General features: G+C 37.8%; 1 protein-coding gene across 1 annotated transcript in view; it reads left to right on the forward strand.

Annotated features, from left to right (window-relative positions):
• itfg1 (integrin alpha FG-GAP repeat containing 1) overlaps positions 1-21,764 on the forward strand; it is a 159,464-nt gene that overhangs the window by 66,835 nt on the left and 70,865 nt on the right. The window contains exon 11 of the mRNA XM_085436741.1: positions 21,352-21,502. Coding sequence (XP_085292867.1) covers positions 21,352-21,502 — 151 coding nt within the window. The remainder of the gene's footprint in view (positions 1-21,351; positions 21,503-21,764) is intronic.

Raw genomic sequence — 21,764 nt, forward strand, 5'->3', positions numbered from 1 at the left:
GATAGCTGAAGAGGTCAAGGCTGCGATTATCTATGCATACTGATTGCTGTGTTTGTCAGAAGTAGTAAGACGTTGGGTAAGAGCTTCAAAAGACACATTTGAACTCTATTTTTCTGTATAATTATCAGTAAGTTCTGCTGGGCTTAACTCTTTGCATTCACCCTCATCTACAAATGGCTTATTTCTCAAAAGCTCTAATCACAAAAAGCAATGGTGTCTCCCGTCCTCTCGTCCTTTTTCCATTTCGCTCTCATCTGAAGCCTGAACTTTGTAATCCTCTACTGGGTCAGGGACATTATTGCAGTACACTTTACCAATATAGTATAGTCTGCTCCAGCTAACTTTTCAAATGACGTTATAAACTAATGAAAACAGAGCAGGATAAAGAGAGAAAAAAAAGGTTAGAGAATTTTTTAGATGCCTTTTTAGATTTTTTTAGATCTCTTTCAGCTACCACAAACCTTAGAAGATTAGCATAACAGTGCCAGTGGCTTGATTAGTAAATTCTATATCATGCTTAGACTATAGGCCTATACACAACCATTCTCCCACAACTCTGGTCTGAATTGCTTCTTTTGAGTAAAAGGTACGAGGTTTCAGAGGATAGCCTTGACAGATCAGATGTAGCTGTTTTTGTTCACATACTTTATGAAATACCACCAACCTCCTCGTCTGCTTTGGATTCAGCAGCGCTCTGAAGTCCAACCTGCATCGGGCGTTGCTGTCTCTGTAAATTCTTTCCACTCAGATGCTCTCATCTAACCAAATATTTGTAATGCCCACAACTAGTCTATTTCAAGTCCCACTCCCCCTCCGCCTCTCTCTTTTCTCTCTCATCTCTCCATCTCTTCTCGTTCAACTGGGTATTTATAGCAGCTTTTCAGATGAAAGTCCTGCCAGTCCGCGTCACTCCTCCTCGCAGGAAAATGAATGTTGATTTAAGTGTTCAAAATAGGAGAACAAAAGAAGAGAGGGTGTGAGATGAGTGAAATGAATGGAACAATGAGCAGATGGAGGCAGCAGAAGGAATAAATTGAGAGTTGGAAGGTCATTTAGTATGAATGAGGCCATTTTCTCTTACTACTCAAGCTTAAAAAAAACCAAGTTGTTTATACTGCTTTAGAATGATATGTTTCTTATCTTATTAATGCTTAATTATTGATTCCGCTGTTCTTTTTTCCTCCTATTTTAAGACCTCAGACCTGCTAATAGGGAATTTTGGGAAATGAATGATCTTGAAAGCCAGTGTGACAATATACTTAAGTACCATGTAGTTCTACTGTTTGTGATGGCTGTAGGATTGACCCTAAGATGATTTCAGAGTTTGTTTGCTCTTGATGTCATTCAGACTGCTAAGCTCTTAGACATTTCAAGTCATTCATGACACTACAGTTCTATGAATTAGAATTTATGTTTCTCTATGTGTAATAGCTGAAGATATTAAGAATAGATTTTGCTCAGCAGAAAGTTGGCAAACCCAATAAATCTCAAGGAGGAGTCACTTTTAAATTAATTTTTTGTATGCTTAATTTAAATTTTAGGTTGTAAGCAATGTAGGTAACCTACTATCCAGCCTTTTCACTTTAAAAAGCTGTTGTCACTGCTGTCAAAGGCATCAGTTGCATCACCTACCATTTCAGGGTAAGAAACTTTATATCAGCATAAAACTAGAATTATCCTCTAGTAATACTTTTTCTCAATACTATTACTAATAATAATTACAGATTTCTTTGCGAAGCAGTCATTATGAGTTCTATTCCCCAGCCAGCTGGAGCCTTTCTGTGTATAGTTTGCATGTTCATAGGTTAGCCAGCTTCTACCAGAGTCCAAATGCATGCATGTTAGGTTAACTGGTATTCTAAATCAGCCATAGGTGTGAATGTGAGTGTGAATGGTTGTCTCTCATCTACAGCCACCCACCACCACCATCCTGAACTGGATAAGCGAAAGAGATGGATGCATTATGAATTCCAAGACACTGTCACTGTGTGTGTTTGTGTCTTCATATCTGTGCCACGTGTTTAGGTTTTTATCTTTGTGCAGTTTAATGTCTATCGGCAGTTCCCAGAGCTGCACTCCTCCTGGTCTACGTTATGTCCAGGTCACAGGACAGATGGTCCCTCCAGACTCTTTCTCTCTGTCACTCTTGCTCTGTCTCGTGCACACTGTTACAAGCTCACACAGATGAACATCACAACAAAGAGTACAAGGCTGTTGCTTCCTGCTGAAAAGAAATTTTATAGGCATTTCAGTGATTGCCAGAAAGTTTGGGATGCCGACTGAGATGGGAAGCAAGACCGAGAGAGAGAGCAATGCGGTCTCAGTGAAAGAAACGTAGTGTGAAAGTAAAAGACATGACCTTTTCGCTGTGTTGCCTTTTACACATGCAAGAAACTTTCTACCGGAATCCTCATGATAAAATATCTCCTTTTCTGGCATAGATGACAGAGTATGTCACTGTGCAGTTTACATGTAGCAGATTCTTCTTCTTGTTTCCAGGCATGAAGCAGCTTGTAGAGCTGTATGATTTATTCACAAACTTACATGGCCCATTTTCTGTTACGGCTTCGAATAAAAAATAATAAAATAAAAAAAGCAGTTATTAATTGCACTTTAGTCATTTGAGGTTCACCATTCAAGGACTAAGTAGTGTTAGAGATGTCACGTTGACAAAAGCATAATGATTTATGAACCTTTTACATGTTTACAGATATAAACCCTGCATGTGGGTTGGGAACATTCACTTTATGCAACAGTTAATCTAATTACATCTAATTTTATTAAGATAGTAATAAAGGTATTGTTTTGTTTTATTTTGAATTATTTTGAAAGATCTACTGTTTCTCTAAAAACCAATGTAGGTCCTGATCACCCAAAGTTGTGATAAGTTGTTATGCAAGTAAATTGGACACATAGTACAGTAGTACAATATACTAAGAACAAACTTAGTATATTGTACTACCATCATTAGTGTGACTTTGAAAGTGTCAAAGCTTCAGAAGATGCCTATTTAAAGAGAATTTGCCACAAGCTGCTACAGAGTGCAGTTAGATAAACCAGTAAATGGCTTTACTTTCTAGGTATAACACAAAATATGAACCACTCTTAAACTGCTTTTGTATGCAGAGTGTAAGACTGTTTGTGTCAGCCACAGCCCTCACAGACTGGGATTATCCGTAGCTGTAATCACCCACCCTCAACTGTATCACATTCATAGACTGAATAAAATGTGCAAAGGTCAGCTTTAAAGTGTAATCTGCCTGAAGCAACTTGGAGATAATTACAAGTGTGTCTCCAGCGTGCACATCAGCATGTGCGTCTCAAGTAATTGAAAACAGCCAGATGACCTTCTAGATGAAACCTCACTTTCAGTCAGATCTTTGCTCCTGCAATTCTGAGGCTTTCCCAAACCTCCGTCACCATAACCTTTAACTTCAGCGGATAACTGCAAGTGAAATCAGACCAATGGATTAAAATGGGCCTACATCATCATTGCACTCTCATATACACAGAGATAATAATTTAATACCCATTAAGTCCAAGTGCTGTCCACTGTTTACCTTCTCAGATAAAAAATAAATGCTACAAAGCGAATACGATATTTGCAGTATGACTATTTTCTCTATTTTATCTCTCCAGCATGAATATTTCTCTGTGTTGTGCCTTGGGCTGTATCAGCATGCTTCTAAGCAATATTCCAGCCTTTCCACCCCTGTCACTCATCATATAAAATGTTCAGAACAACCATTTTCAAGGTGTATGAGTCAGCGAGCACTAACACGCCACAGCAGTGACAAGCTCCCACCCTTCCTCGGAGACTTCAGAGATGGGTCCCAATGCAGAAATTGATTTATTCCGAGGACCTAGAAATTAGTATGTATTGCTTCCTATTGACTATAAATCAACCAGATAGCATATTAATAATTAGTAATATATATAATTTTTGGAGGGTACCTTATTGTGTTTTCTTGATTCTGGGTTGTCTTTTTACTGCCACTGAGCTAGAAACAAAAATATTATGAATCCCTTTCACAGTTTCTTTACTTAGCAATATATAAACTGCTGGTGGTTGGTGGTTTCATTTAGTCGGGCATAGTTTTTCCTTACCCACATACTTTTTGAGATTCAGGGCATGGTTTGCCAATAATAAAGGTATATACCATTTTTGACTCAGTAGAGAGATTTTTATTTTATTTTTTTTGCTTTTGTTTTGCCAACTGTTATTTACTCCCAAGAAAATATGGTCATTATTTTAAATGTCTAATCAGCCTTCTGTTTAGAATAACATTAATTGTTTTTCCCCCAAATTGGAGTCAGAAATGTTTTTTAGATAAACAGAATCTCCAAACATCTGCTGATCTCTCTGAATTTAGCTTTTGTTTGCCTGTGTCAACATTTAGAGGACATTAATGTGTAGACATGTTAATACCAGTCAGATCTCCCACTATAGTGTGCTTTTGAAAAAGGGCTAAACTCTTCTCTGATAATGAACTATGTGGAGTGTTTTTGTTTGGTGTTTCTATTAGAGAGCAGAGTGTGGCGTGGGCAGCAGTTAGCAGCACTAACTGTCTCCTTCTGATCTTTTAGCTCTGACCAGCTGCCGGAGTATAAAAAAAAACAACAACAAAAAAACGACTCATCAGACGTCTAAAACCAGCAGAAGGCTTTTTGAGCTAAATGCTATCTTTTGCACACAGAAACACTGTGACTGCTTTTGGAAAAGGTGGCCCCATTAATAAATTAGTTTTTGGTTTGTCCAAAAGTGAATTCTATGAAGTCGATAAGACCACTTTTAATTGCGAAAATTGAATTTGTTGTAGATTTCTCCCTATACTTTGCAAATAAATCAGTCTAGTCCTACTGTTCTAAATGTGAAGGTATCAGGAGGTTCACATGAGAGTGTTAATGCACAATCCTCCACACATTTATTATCCTAACAGCTTATCTAGTTCAGGGTCTCAGGAGAGCTGGAACCAGAATACAACCTAAATGAGAGAAACTTCAGGCCAAAGCCGTTACGTTTAATAGTGCACTAAGTTTTCATGCAGTCTCTGTTGAGTGTGTGCCATGGGGGGCTAAAAGCATAACCTAGAATGTCCTTCAATGTCAGCAGCTCCCAGGTGAAATTTCACACACAAGAGCCCTGTCTGGGTTGAAACTCAGGTCCCTCGTGCTGTGAAGCACTGGTCCTAGCATCAAGCCACAATTCTTTAAAAAAAAATCCAAATTTTTCCAAAATTAATTCCATCCATTTTCTTCTGTTTATCTGGAGCCTGGTCTTGGGGGCAGCAGCCTAAGCAGAGAAGCCCAGACCTCCCTCCTGCTGGCCACCTCCTCCAGCTTGTCTGGTAAAACACCAAGGCATCCTCCTGGTGGGACATGCCTGGTAGACCTCGCACAGGAGGCATCTTGGTCAGATACCCGAAACACCTCAACTGATAAAGGCATCAGAGCCACATCATTTGCGTAAAACAGAGACGAGATTCACACACTGTCCAAGTGGAAGCCTTCCGTCACTTGGCTATGCCAAGAAATTCTGTCTATGACAATTATGACCAGAATTGGTGACAAAGGACAGCCCCGGCTGAGTCCAGCATCCACTGAGAATGAATCAGACTTATTGCCGGCTATACAGACCTAGTTCTTGCAACGGTTGTATAAGGATAGAATGGCATGTAGCAACGGGCCAGACACCCTATACTCCGTGAGCACCCATCACTCTGAGGGACGCAGTCTCCAAGTCCACAAAACACACGTAAACTAGTTGGGCACACTCCCATGCCACATGAAGTATCCTTAATAGGGTAAAGAGCTGGTCTGTACCGTACTATAGACATACAACTTCACCGAAGTGAAGTCGGTGCTCTTACGGAAGAACAATTTCTGAATTTGCACTGCATGAAGTTCCCACCATGGGAAAAAGGTAACTTCTACAACACATGACCTTTAAAAAATGGTTCTTGGTTTTCTCTCCAGCCCGCTGCGGTGTTCTGACCTGCTGTTGCACATACATCTCCACAAAACGAGTAACATTAGTGAACCAATACAGGCAGTTAAATGGTGATGGCTCTCATAACCATACTTCATGTCGCACGCAGATTTGCTACCAACTCAACTTAACTTGGTCCACTCAGATGACACAGTTCACTTTTTTGCATCTATTAATATTGTCATTGTTATGGGCTCATTCTAAACAAACTTAACAAAGCTTTAATTGTATATAATCGTTTGGTATAATTAGCTGGGAAATTATAGTTTTGGGGTTGAGACCGAGCTGTTCTCCACTTTTCTTCCAGTTGTTGTACTGTTTCTCCCCATCAGCTGCAGAGGGTAGAGGACAGAGGGCAGGATGATGCCATAGCGCTGTCAGCAAGTTGAATGTTAAAAAGTTAAGAACCACTACTGTGAAAGGGAACTTTTGCTGTTTAATTGTAGGTAATTTTCTACCAGTAAATGGAATATTTACTGTCCTGAAAACGATTTTCCATGTATTCGTGAGAGCGAGAAAAATATAGACTAACAAGCAACACAATGAGTCTAACAACATCTTGTGATGGGGTTGTGTGCATATTGTATGCCTCTTGGATTTCCCACATCATCCTGACAAAGAAAAAACATCATTTCTTTTTTCTCTTGTCTTATGAAGGAATGACTAAAGGATAACAAAACTACATTGTCTTCTTTGTGCTACCCACAGATGGGTCCACAGTTATTTGGTTTTTTGGGCATCTCTAAAACACAGAATAGGATGCCATCTTTCAAAAACCAGCTTCTCTTTACAGTACACTCATGTTTCCTGGTACCTTTTTCCAGATGAAATCGTGGGACGTTCTTAAATGGCAAGTTAGTGTAAGAATTTATACACTGAGTATAGATTGTATACAAAGTCAGTAATGTGCTGATTGCTGTGATAAATTCCTATTTTTATGCAGGTATTTTATGCATTTGATGAGTCAAAGCAAATTAATGACCATATGCCTGCTCTCTCATACACAGACACAGGAGAGCAATCAGCCTTTACACGTTCCTTTGGGCTTTTTTCTCTTTTCCTCATTTTGTACATCAAAGCCATAGTGTTTTACTTAATGCCACCAGAGATGCTCTCTCCATGGGAACACACAACTGCTGCTATTAAGCATAAAGATAATAGCCCCTTCTTTGCTCACCCATATACTTTGAAAACTAATTAAATCTTCCTTATTAAGGCTTTAGGGCCCTCTCAGGGATTGAGCATGAGTACGAATGTGTATGTGCAGTGTTTGTGTGCCATGGAGAGACAGAGATGGAGGAAAAAAATGTGTATTTGTTTTGCCAACTCGATGAGAAAGATTGTAAAGTCTGTGGAAGATGCTGTATAAAGAAAGGAAGGCAGGAATGAGAGCTTCCTACATGAGTAATAACTCCACCTCAGTGATTGCAGTCAGTTGTCAGCCTGTACAGATGTTGCTTAGGGAAAGCAGTCATCAGAATATATCAGTGGCAGCTTGTGAAAATCCTTTCTGCTCTAAACTATAGAATTCAAATAGAAAGTTGGGAATAATATTTCTTTGTTGCTTTCTTTCCTAATTGCCTTTTCACCATTTGATAGTAGGGTATAACTTGAAAAATATTTTCACTTTCACACAAATTATATGTTTCTATCCAGTTGGTCATAATTTACTGCGGGAAAAAGAACTGCTTGTGTAGGTGTTTTTTTTTCTTGCCTCTAATCATCCAGGCAGCTGCTTAAACCCCAAACTGGACAGCAGTTTCCAGCGTTTAATTTGTTTTATTAAGCCATTTGCCTCAGTTAACTAATTTTACCTTGAAGCATCTTGCTCTCCACTTTGCTCAGGAAAAATATAGATTCATTTTCGGTTGTGTACAAAAGCTTTTAGGACATTATTGATGAAGCATGGCATGAAGCTACTGAAACTTAACATTAGACAAACAAAGCAGAAAGATCCCTTACCATATCAACACAAAATCTGTATAACTTCCATTCCCCATACTTAAATTTAGCAAGTAATGCAATGATGCCAGTGAAGAGCAGACATCCTGCACATTTTTACAACCTTTTACTGTGACAACTGGAGCTAAAATGCTGATTCCTTGAATCAGATAGTGCCGCTTTTCGTTAGACCACGCTACTTTCATAGACACAACAATAGTGAAGCAGATCAACCAGTACCCCACTGCCTCTCTGTACTCAGGTAGGCTTCGCATTCACAGGAAGACGCACATATGATCTCCATTCGACCCTCGATTTGCGACCCTCAACGAGACGCTGCGTCCTGCTGGCCTCGAGTGTTTGATGTTAAAATGTTCCTCCTCGGTTTTATAAGAGCCCCCCCTGTTGCATGTCACACTGCACCTTCCACTGGGCTGCATTACATAGCTGTGTGTGTGTGAGTGTCTGTCTGTGTCTGTGTGTACATGTCCCATGTACCCATGCGATGTAGCAGTGTGAGGTGAGAGGGAGCTATTTCTGGAATATGAAATGAGGTCACAGACAGAGGCAGCTAAACTTAAGTGATTTCTGTTGTACCTCAAACACTATATGAGAGCACTTCACAGTGTCCTACACACCACCTTACTACTTGTTACTGCTGATTGCAGATAGTTTTATTTAAAACTGATATTGTCTATGAAGATGCACGTTCAGATGTCATAATAATCTTTGCAAAGCTGAGGAAATCAACAATGGGAAAGGATAAGCCTTGAGGATGTGTAGCAAATCTGCAAGACACACACTCAGACACACATGTGTGTAAACCTCTTCAGGCTATAGGTCAATGAGTGTAATAGAATAATGTAGTTAACCTCTGCTTGAGGTTGTTCCTAACTACAGTCACAAAATACCTTATTGTGTTATCAATTCTGTCTCACTCTGCAATAAACACGTGTTTTATGAGAGAAGAAAAAACAAATAAACAAATTATAAGTACATTCTTGATTCAGCAACAATTATGAAATATAATTATCTTGTTTCTACATGACAAGAATCAGATAAATTGGCTGTTTTCTTTTTTTCATTATAAAATTTACCATCTCTGTCAATTTCTAGCTAATTGTAATGAATTGCAAGTCTTTCTTTATATTAGAAGGAAATGTCCTCTTCTGATATTAATACTAGATTCTTGCAAAATATACAAAGCCAGTGTAAAAGTGTTGACAACTCTATACTCAAGCTACTTGAACTAACTTTAGCTTCACAGGCTGTCAGCAAGAGGTGCTTCACAGCCTGAATCCTTCACATTCAGGGCTTTTAAAATGATGAGCTGAAAACAGAGTGAAGGACTTTAAACTGACAGTTTCCAAATAAAATCTGCTAGCCATTTATAGATTACACCGATTAAATTATCTTCAATTACATGCCAAGATATTAAGTACAGTGGTAGTTGCTAAGTGGGATAATTTGTCTTTTGTGCAGTCTTTTAGTTTAGTTTCTCTTTATCAGTTAACTTCAACAGAAAAAAGATAAATCAAAGATAAATCACTCATTGCTTTTAAAACACCACCAATACCAGGTGCACTTGCACAGCTTGTAAAACTTTTCAGGGTCCTTGACACAGAGTTTATTCCTAACATTTATTCCCTGGATTCATGTTATCACAATATCTTGTGGCCACAGCACTTTTTGTTGAAGATGGCTTCCGTTATGCTTGGGGTCCTCATCCTGGTGGAAAATGACTTCCAAATGTTCTTCTGAACATTTGTGAGTCTCTTCATTCTGACAAAATCCTCAATAAAGTTTTTCAGAATTAAAGTCCCAAACTTGCCAGAAACGAGTCTGATCCTTCAGCATTGCCTGCAGACACTCTGTCTTGTAGGCACCTTAGCATATAAACCGTCTTCTGTGAGGGCAGATGTTTCAGATTTTGACTTGTCAGTTCAAAGCACCTGCTGCCATTTTTCACACCCCACTTCTTTTTTCTGTGCATTTCTATGTCATGAGTTTTTTTGCACAGAGAAAGGGAGAAAGAGAAAAGGCTCTTTGGGTGCAAGTCTTTCATTAAAACCACTTCTGACTACTCTTGTGCAAGTTGTTGATGGCTGTGTCAGTCTTTCATCCTTTCTTTTTAAGGCCTCTCAATCTTGTTTATTTCTTTGTGCTTCTGTAGAAAAGCTTTAACCACACATCTGTCTAACACATACCTGTCTCTCTGTAAAGTTTTTGGAATTGCTTCTGTCTCGTTTCTGTGCTTACTCTTTCCGTAGTGTCAAATGCTTCACTGTCCTTTAGCTATTTTTTTCCCTAGCAAAGCCTTTTCTCATTCAATTAATAATGGTTCAGCCTGCATATTTTGTTTTTTAGCATATGCTTCCTATGTCTAGATAACTGTAGATTAATGCAGAGTCTGGCATTTCCTATTGCCAAGCTAATGTATATCCAACAGTCAGAGATAAATGATTGTTTTTGAAAATGACAGAATGACTTTTTCAAACAAAAACTTACAATGCTGGTTGAAAGATTCTCCCTTTGCAAAGTCATCATTTCAGTTACTTTAATTATAATGAGCCGAGCTCCCAGACATTTGTTTATCTTGGCTTGCTGTCAGCTTGTTTTTCTCTTCTTGATGTGAAAAAACTTTCTACTTGTAGTTATGGGGCATCATGTACCTGCAAACTGGTCAGAGTCACACTCAACACTTAAACCAATGTTTGCACAGTTTTATGAGTACTTTATTGCATCACTAAGCATGGCCAAATAAAAATTTGATTCTTAATATTTTTTTTGCAATTAAATGTAAATAATGTATTTTTAGTGTCCGTGCTGAATTTTAATTAAATATGTTAAACTTAAAGTTCAAGTCAGTATAGCATCGCATTCATTTGCCCACTCACATAAAGCAGAGCAGCAATTAATCCTTTTGCTTATACAAAGCTCACTGCTCTTCACCTTGTTGATGCCTTGATGAGTTCCATCACATTAAGTTTTACTGTTGCTGTCTGTATATATATATGTGTGTGTGTGTGTGTGTGTGTGTGTGTGTGTGTGTGTGTGTTAGGCTCTCTGTTTCTATCTATCAGTATGCACCACGACTAAGCAGCTGCCAAGAGCTTAGCAGGCTGTTGCTAGGCAATGCCATTTAAAATCCATCTTACTCTGTATGTTGGAAGCAGGGTAGCTGCATTTGTCTCTCGGTTTTTGTTGTTAATACCAGAGTGGAAACTGTAGTAGCATGAGACTTTTGGCTTGTTAGTCCTGCACAGTATTTTCTTTGCTAAGTTTTGCTTTGTTTGCAGGAGGCTGGTTTGAACTCAAATGACACCCTAAATGAAGTAAATTATGCAGCTTTCTTGGAAATTGCTAAGTAATGTAATGACTGAGGGTGTTTGTCATTTTGATGATTAGTGTCAAAAGTTGTCATTGTACCACATTCTAGTATTTCTTACCACATATTGTCACAGCACAATGGTGTTATTGCTGTTTTCTGTCGGTTAAAACAACACAGTAGAAATGAGGCTATTCCCAGGTTATAATGTTTCACATTTACTGTCCTCAAAATCCAGTTTTTAATTGGACAGTCTTGAGTAAACTCCATTGCTGTATACTTTTTCACTTTTTTTTTTTTTAAACTTTTTTGTCTATTCTTCATTTAGTATTTGTCTGTAAAGATCACGTGTAATCCGATTTCTATTTGGCTGTACTTAGCACACAGTCATAGGCATAAAAATGTAGGTGATCAGTTTAGTTGAACTGATTTGTGAAAAGCACAATAAACCAGAAGTCTAGTAACTCAGTAAATCCAAATTACTTTATTATTATAGTGCAAGCATCAAGATGTTAACGAGTAGATTTTTATCCAGTATAATTTCTACCCTCTGTCATAGATGTCACAGCTAAAGCTGATTTACAAGCCACTAGTTTTACAATTTTTTTAAATAAACAAAATTATTGAACAAGTCCAGTGATTGGTTGCATATAATATTTATTTGCTATTTTTGTATCATAAGTTCATCAGTAATTTGGGTAAAGTATTTCAGTTTTGTTATTTTTAAGTCAATTAGACCATGGTGACACTATGGCACCCATTTGATACCCATCTCTACAAAAATTAACTTTAGCTATCAAACTTCTCTGACCTGACAGGGTGTAATTTCCCCCTCAATCTATCACAGCTAGGGTAAGCTCCAGCCCGTCTGCAACCCTGAAATGGATACGTGAATTTTGCTTCACAGATTGTGATTTTCTTTTGTAATGAAAACCTTGTTTGACATATTGGTGAACAAAACAATTTGGTGGTTGTTATTTGATAAGCTTGTGAAGAAAAAGTCAAGTAAGGCAAGACTCAGAAGAAAGCTGACTTTGTAAAGTGTGTGAGGACAAAGATGCAGCCAGACACAGACAGTGAGGATGAAAGAGTGAGTGACAGCAGGCGGACCGTGTAGAGGAGTGACACTACCAAAGGATGTACTTTGACTTTGATTGTGTCGTTGTGAGTTACTGCCTGTGTTCATCACCACAGTGGCTAGCAGAATGAGAAATCACAGCCCCTCGGGGCCATGACAACATATCGCTGTCTCACTGTCACTTCGTCTACGTGGACCTGCCCACTCGTTCCCTTCGTTCACCTTTCGTCCGTGTCTTTCGGGGGTTTTTCCTGTTGCTGTCAGTCTTTCAGTCTCTCTTATTGTCAGCTGGTCAATAAGTTGGAGGACTGCTACATCTGAATCATTGCAACTGGAGATTCCCACAGTGATTGCATCAACAGGGTTATTTCCTTCCTTCAGAGTGGGTTAATAGTATTATATAATTGTTTTCAAAGGCTACAGAGAACTCTACTAGTACCAGTACTATTTGCCCTCATTAAAACTTGTCTGTGAAAGAGTTCTTTATTTGTTATATATTTTTACTATATAGAAATCAGACACACAAAAGCAGAATGCATAATCATAAACACAGGATTTAAAAAATAATAATAAAATTAATTGCAAATAGGTAAACCAGATCATAAGTAGTTACATAATATTTAGGATTAAAAGAACCATCCTAATCTAAGTCTAGATTTTATGAAGGTTTTACAGTTCAACAGTATACTGATTTATCTTCACTCTTCATCAATAAAAAATATCTATATTTTTGGCTAGTAGACATTCTAATCTGCAGCAGGTCTACTCAAAAAGACAACATGCTCTGGATTAGGCACAAAAACATGTTAGGCAAGGTGTGAATTTGGAGGATGAATGTATGATGGGTTAGAAGATAGACCAGCTGCTGAAATCATGTATTCTAATATGGGTGAAAAGTAGCATAAACAACGAATTTTTTATGATTGGATCAATTTGATTAGCGAGTGATTTAGATGGTGTGAAAGCAGATTAAATGGTAAGGTTTCTTCACACAAAACAACACAAAATGTTTTAGGGTTGATAGACTATGAAAGAGAGACTACATATAGCTACGTGGTTACAGTCTGCAATGTACTAGGTGAGATTGTCTGCATACAACAAAATTGTACGGTACAATTACCCTGTTGTAAAAACACATTTGAGAGTGGATTTATAATCATATAAATATGAGATAAGACTAATACTGACCTAAAATATGGAAATTAAATTGTCTATCCTTATTATTTTAAAGGTTTTTTTTTAATCTTTTGGTTTTTTGTGTTTTGTTTTTTAAAGTTATGATGAAATAAATAGTTAGGTAAATTATACCCTATAAATAAAGGGACAGTAGGTCATTTCACCAAAGAAAGAAGAAGGGAGTCTTTCCTTGGCACTGTAATGTCGTTATTATCAAAACAAAAAGAGAAATTTGAAATGCACCCACACACACTGTTAAAATGTCTTGTAGCCATGTGTTAGTCCTTGGAGTTATGAAAGGCAGAAATGTGGAACAAAAGCGTATGATTGGTTGGACTGAGGTGGAGGGAGAAGCAGAAGGGCCGATAAGATTAAATGAAATGAACAGAAAAGGAAAAAAAGAGAGAGATGAAGAAGAAGTTGGCCAGGTTAGCTTAGTCATTCAGCTTTAGGGAATTGAGTAGATGGAAGAATGAGTGGATGGACAGAGGAAAGGGACAAAGGTGGATAGGTAACAGTGGTGCCTCTGAGCTTTTGAGGTTGAGGGAGAGAAGGGTCATTGGTGTGATCAGTTGGTCAGCCTCCTGCCAACTCACCACCCCTCTGGAGGCCAATTAGAGAGAAGGTGGATAGAGCCTGACATAGTGTAAGACTCCCCACAAGCACATACACACACAAGAAAACAGAGCTGACACTGGGTTCATACAATAATGGAATCTCTCAAGCACACTACCTCAGATACACACACATATTAGTGTCGGTACAGGCTCAATATTCAATTCAATTGAAATTTTTTGAGTTCAGTTTTATTTCTAAAGCGCCAAATCACAGCAACAGGTGACTCAAATGTTTTATATCATAAGGTAAAGACCTTATAATATGCAATTAGGGTATTTATAAAATAAGTCTTGCCATGCATTTAATGTCATGTTTTTGTTAACTGTCAGTTTTTATTTAAACGTTTTATTACCAATATAGGATGAAGAAGCTGTGATCAATATGACATTATTACAAATTAAACAGCATGATGACTCAGTTGTTAACTAGCAGGATGGGTGTGGTTTGTATTCACTTCCTGGTTAAAGAAAAGCTAAAAAAAAAAAAAGAAAAAAAAAGCAATAATAATAATAACTGACTTCACTCATTGGTGCATAATTGTCTGCAGAAGAATTTGATGCCATGAAATAAGAAGAATGGACATTTCTCTCCTGGTATTGAGTAACCCCATTAAAACTAATCTCATTTCAGTAAAACTATATATTTTAACCTCACAGGAACATCACAGAAAAACCTGTTACTACTCTTCAATATTTTGTTGTTGTGTTCTTTTCAACTAATGTGGCAAGAATTTAACAGCCTGTGTAGTGAGGTTGAAAAAGCAAAATCAATGCTAAATGTCTGAAAGATAGAAATAAAGAAGGAAGAAAGTGTTGATTTTGGACCCTATCCTTAAAATAATTACCCCTTGGACATTAGACATTGAAAGTCACATTTTTCACATTTTTCATTTTAATTTTTTGAATAGTACTGATGGTTTGAAGGTGCTATTTTTTGTTATGATCAATGCATTTAATGAAAACAATCTTTCTTTAATAAAGTTTATTGCATTCAAATTAAAATATAAAATCAAACTGGTGTAACTTCAGGACCATGGACAGCGCACACCATTTTCACTGTGATCTCTTGAGCTGGGCTCTAACAGAAGAATCCTTTTAGTGGTGGAGACAAATTCAGCTCCCTTCACTTTGAGAATATGTGAGATACAGATTACAGATACACAAGACTCCCCCACAAATCTGCAAATCCTTTTTACTTTTTTTAGCTGAATAAATCCAGCATAGAACAATTGTGGCAGTACTTTAAACAACACCAGTCACAGAGTATAGCTACAGTACAACACTGTGCTTGTTCTTTTGCAAATGGATAGAACTTGGTCCCTGTATGGGTTATTTAGCCTGTCACAACCAGTCACTAAAGTTTACATGCACTGCCACTATCTTTGAAGGTGAAGTTGGAGTTGGTGAGGGTGCTCAACCATTCAAGTTCGAAGTCCAACTTAACAAGGCGTTAGAGTTGAAAAGGTCTTCCAATTTCAAATGGAATGCACCAAAACATTTATATTACATTGATTAAATGAAATACTGTATTACACTGCCATGGAGTTGACTGCCATATAAAACACAGTGTTGCCATGTATCTGACTTGGTATGCTAAACACTTAAGAGTTGCATGTCTTAACATTGTTTTAAAAGAAATGTGGACAGGGAAGACATCATAGAGGACATGAAGTAGATGTTTACTAACAAAAAACCACAAAAAACAAGGAATACATATTGAATCATAATACTATATTACACAAAAAGAAATTTGTGATGCTCAAATCAAAATTAACACCAGCATGCGAAATTGTGGGTTCAGAGTAGTCATCTGCACGAGTGCATGTGTATAATATGAATAGATATCAGGTTTGCACCTCTACCTGCTGCTGTAAACATAAAACCGATGCCGAGAACAAAGTTGTGTGTGTTTGTGTGTGTATGTGTGTATATATTGAGAGCACATGTACCTGTGTGTAAGTCTGAGTCTGATCCACACTATGACCTTGAGTTCATCCCTACCATAACCACCCCTGCAGTGCTGGAAAAGAGGTTCTTTTGAAGTACGAAAATCTCAGAAAGGACACACACATATTGGCGAATAACAATCATATACCTTCTAAAGTTCAGCCTGAAACTTTGATAGCGTTACTTTCTTTTTACACACACTCAAACACACACATGCACAAACAGAGATACTCTCCCTGAATGTCAACAAATCTATCTGGCTACAGGCATGATTATCTACTGGTGAGCCAATCAGTGCTCACCATTTACACTGGGTCTTGTCCAGTAGGTGCTGCAGTTGCAGGTCCTAATGAGAGCCGATCATATTCTGGATACAGTGTTGTTTGCATTAAGCCTAATGAGGAGGGGAGGACTAGTTCATTGTCAGTACGCATGGGTTACACAGAATGACCTTAAACAAACCTCCAGCTGTAATTACAGCCAAAGTCAGTTAATCCTACAGAGGTTCCCGCAGCCCCACCCTTCAACCCCACTCACCCCACACAGAGATATAGCTATTCTGAAACAGCAGCACACCATCTCAGCTGACACTGAGCCTGAAGCGTTACGTCCCTGCTATAGGAATTAATTAAATTCCTGCTCTTCCCTGCTCTTTGAAGTGTTTTATATATAGATTTCTTGTCCTTATTGAATCTAGGAATTAACAGCTAAATGCACATTTATTACTTTCAGTTAACCCGAATATTCAAATTCAAATTCAAATTTTATTTGTCACACACACACAACCATACACAGTATGACATGGGGGTGTAATGCTTGTAGCTGTACAATGCCCGACCATTAAATGACAGAAGAAAAGTTTTACAATATTTACAATTTACTACAAAAATTTACAAATTAACTTAGGAATTTACAGTAAAGAATGTGCAAATAGCAGAAGAGATTATAAAGATAAGGATTATAAATTATAGGAATTATAGGATTATAGGAAATGTGTGGTGGTGCGTGTGGTGACGTGTGTGAGAGTCCAGTCTTATAGTGACGTGTTTGGGAGAGTCCAGTCTTACACCTGGTTCAGGCCCCGAATAGCCTGGGGGAAGAAGCTCCTCTTCATTCTCTCTGTTTTGGCCTTAAGGGAGCGGAAGCGATTCCCAGACCTCAACAGTGAGAAGAGTCCATTGTTGGGATGGGAGAGGTCCATCATAATCTTCCTAGCTTTGGACTTGCACCGCTTGGTGTAGATGGACAGCAGGTCAGGGAGCTCTGATTGAATGATGCGTTCTGCCGAGCGCACCACCCTTTGCAGATCTCGTCTGTCCTGCTTGGTGCTGTTCCCAAACCAGGTGCAGATGTTTGACGTCAGGACGCTCTCGATGGTGCAGGAGTAGAAGTTCTTGAGCACCTTCAGTGGCAGATGGAAGTCTCTAAGTCTTCTGAGGAAGAAGAGACGCTGACGGGCTTTCTTAACCAGGGTGTTGATGTGACAGGACCATGACAGGTCCTGAATATTGCAGAGGCAACCTGCTCATTGCATTTCACGTGTTAATTCCATCCAAATATATGTCAACATTTTACGTGACAATTAAGGTTTCCAAGCTCTGTAGCTTCTCCACCTCTGTGTTTGGAAGTTAGTAAGTCTTATGTCAGACGATCCAGTTTAGCAAAACTTTGAACTGTTTGCTGCTGATTACAGGAGTTTGTGTTTTTTTGTGAAAAGCAACAATCAAAATTTCAATTAGATGCTTTATGAAAAGGACTACAGGGATAAAATACAATATTACAAAAGTTGTTCATCTGCTTTCTCTTACTCCTGGTTCCACAAGCTCCGTTTTTTCCTATCACACAGCTAACAGCAGTGGAGAGGCTTACAAGCATATTTCAAGTACCAATTTGACCAGTAGGTTTCCACTTTCTGAAGCTTGCTGTTATGTAACATCACCATTTATCAGATATGTGTTGCAACTATAATGTACTATGGTGCCATAATGTAACAACTGCACACAGCTGATACTTTAAATAGAGCATACACTTCATAATCACTACATAAACTTTACAATGATTCTTTTGTTGCCGTGTCTTCCTCCCTTTGTGGGTGACACAATAGTAACTTGTGTTGGTGCATCGTGTCGTAGTGTGGTACTTCTCTTGACTCCATCTGACTCCATATGATGTGCCCCCTTTTTATATTCTCTACAAGATCGCATGCTAAGCAAAGTCAAACACAATTCCAAGGAGGATAAGATAATCGTATTGACACGTCTCCATCAATCATGGTTTTATCAAGCAACACACTCTATACATTACAGTATTTTATCTTTTCTGTTCACCATTTTCTGGAAGCATGAGGATAGAATGTTTTCCTGCTGCTGAAAAGATCACACAGTCTTTCTAAAATATCCTTGATGAAAGATGTCCCCGCTTGCGGTCTATCTTCTAGTCCCCAGAGGCTTGTACTAGCTTTGTGGGTAGTGGTGATGGTGGGGATGGGTGTTTACAATCCTGATTGACTGAGGGCTTTCACAATTATTCTATTTTTAAACCAACAGCTTTTCTTTTTTTTAAAGCTCAGCAATCCCACTGAGATCTAAGAACAGGTACAGATAGCTATCTCCAGTGATAAAGATTGAATTTAGTCTCGCCAGTGAATTAAGATGTGACAAAGACTGCACAGAAAAAGTGCAAGTACAGAGATGGGTGGAAAATAGAGGAAAGGGGTTGGGTTTTGCCTCAACTCAAGTATATGATCAAGTATACTTATTTGCTTGCATTTGTAAAGAAATGCCAAATACAAGGTGCAGGAAATACCACAGTAAGCTTCAGTATTTAGACCTCAACTTATCTTTGTAACTCAATGAAGGAATGGGGCACCATTCTTCCAAAAGATATTCTCCTTTGGTATGAAGATGATGGTGGTGGAGGGTTCTTTGTGATATATCTGTCTAGAATTTTCCATCTGTGTTCATTTTAGTTAATATTCTGCCACTTTAAAAGCCATAGTGTCAGATTCACATCATTTTCATACTCCTGAAACAGTTCACTGACCCCTTTTTTCTGTACAGATAGGGGCTTATCAGGGTAGAAATGTTTTATCATGGGATAAAAGAGATCAAAGTAAGTTGAGGTCCATAAGTATTTTATACTGAGGATTGGATATTATTAATAATGGCTGCATTTCCTAAACAGTTAATGTTATACTTTAATTAAAGTAATTTCTATCACATCTTAGTTATTTGACTCAAACTCCACTCTGGTGGTTTACAGAGGAAAAATTGTCCCAAATCTTTGGGACCAAATTATAGTATAATGCATTCGATGACCTTGCACTATAATAAAAATGGCATTTCAGACACCCTATAGATTCAGATTCACCCTATAGCTGTCAGCGATCATGCTCCTGTATCTTTAACACTAATGCACAAGAATAATACTACGCCAAGTAAAAACTGGAGATTTAATACATCACTGCTTAAAGATGAAGACTTTATTAAATATTTTTAAAAAGAGTGGACTTCATATTTAGACTATAATGACACTCCCGGAACTTCAGCATCTGTTCTATGGGAAGCAGAGAAAGCTGTGATGAGAGGTAAAATAATTTTTCTCATCACATAAAAAGAAAGAAGAAAACAAAGATATTCAGGAATTAGAAAAAACCATTAAATCACTTGAAGAAGCCTATGCGTCCCACCAAGATCAGGAAACATTGAACAAAATACGCAAAACAAAACTAGAGTTAAATGAGATAATTGATAAAAAAAATAAAATTCTTAGTACAAAGACTACGCTTACAAAATTATGAACATGGTAATAAATCCGGTCAATTTCTAGCAAACCAGCTAAAAATAAATAAAGAAAACACAACTATATGTGCTGTTCAAGATTCATCTGGGAACACAATATATGACCCGAAACAAATAAACAACATTTTCAGGGATTTCTATAAAAGATTGTATTCACCACAAATAAACCCGTCTAAAAAGGAAATTGATCAGTTTTTAGACAACATAACTCTTCCAAAATTATTAGACACTCAAGCAATGGCACTGGATTCGCCACTGACATCAGGTGAACTCCAGGAAGCCCTGATAAGTATGCCCAATAATAAGACTCCAGGTCCAGACGGCTTTCCTGCACAATTCTACAAAGAATTCTGGACGATTCTAGCACCAGATTTTACAGAACGTTGTTGGAAATCAAAGAAAAGGGCAGACTTCCATCAAATATGAATTCTGCAAACATTAATCTCCTGCTAAAATCAGACAAAGACCCTGTATATCCCGCAAGCTATCGTCCAATATCCCTTATAAATGTAGACCTTAAAATAATCTGCAAAGCTCTCTCAAAGAGACTGGAGAAAATAACCCCCCTCTTAATTCATCCTGACCAAACTGGTTTCATAAAAGGTAGGCACTCATCAACAAATACACGTAGATTACTTAATTTGATAGACTACTCATACAGTAAAAACCTTGAAACTACAATATTTTCTTTAGATGCAGAAAAAGCATTTGACAGAGTTAACTGGAAATTTCTATTTGCAACTTTACACAAAAATGGCTGTATTTCCTAAACAGTTAATGTTATACTTTAATTAAAGTAATTTCTGTCACATCTTAGTTATTTGACTCAAACTCCACTCTGGTGGTTTACAGAGGAAAAATTTGAACCTCCCCCCAAAACTTTCATGTCCCAAATCTTAGGGACCAAATTATAGTATAATGCATTCGATGACCTTGCACTATAATAAAAATGAACTCAAAGCTTACAAAACAGCTGAATCGTTTCCAATGTTAGTTAAGGGCTCATCATTTTTCCTATAATTTGTCACCCTTCAATATATACACTATGACACAGTGCAATGTAAGTTTTGGACTATATCCAGTCATGCAGAAAATTATTAAAGTTTTTTTAAAAAGCACAAAATTTCCTCAGGGCAGCAGCCTAAGGCAGCTCTCATCATCTTAAAAAGAGAAAATCAACCCTAAATTAATATGTTGTAGCATTTTAATTTGTCAATTCCAAGTGCATAACAAATGTCATGTTGTTGTAAAAGCCTGTAGCTCCAAATGATTCTAAGCATCAAACTTCCAGCTAAGACTCATCGTGGTGTTATTGTTGCCAGATAACAAACTCGACACAAGCAAAGTACTGATCAGCTGATGACATGAACATTACTTACATTTGACATCACCAGGGCTCTCTGTCACTGTCTAAATGTAAATGGTAACATGCACTTACAATGTTTTTTTTCCCCTTCTCTCTCTTTGCCCCCCAGTGGCCAGCAGGCCTTCCTATTGGAGAACGTGCCCTGTAACAGCGACACTTGCCACAGTGTTGGACGAATGTTCCACATCCACTGGGACCAGTCAGATTTAGGAGCCATTCAAAATGCCGTCAGGGCAACTTTCTTTGACATCTATGAGGACGTGAGTAGTTAAATTTTGTGTTGATTTTCAGTTCTGTCCAGTAGTATTTCATAAATCATTCTCTGTACCATTTCTTACGCCTTTTTAAAAACTCATTTCTATGGATACTATTCTTAATAATTTTTTTGTGTTTTGACTACATTTCCATAGCCAAAGATTATCTTGGTCTAGTGGAACTACAGTTCTTTAGCCAGCTGATTTTCTTTTAAATATAGCCTATTTTAAATATACATAAAAAGCCATGTGCAGCATATTTAATCAT

Source organism: Copadichromis virginalis, linkage group LG1 (genome assembly GCF_057382275.1).
Source record: "Copadichromis virginalis isolate Kocher_CV1m ecotype Utaka linkage group LG1, C_Virginalis_male_GT1.1, whole genome shotgun sequence".
Lineage (NCBI taxonomy): Eukaryota > Metazoa > Chordata > Actinopteri > Cichliformes > Cichlidae > Copadichromis > Copadichromis virginalis.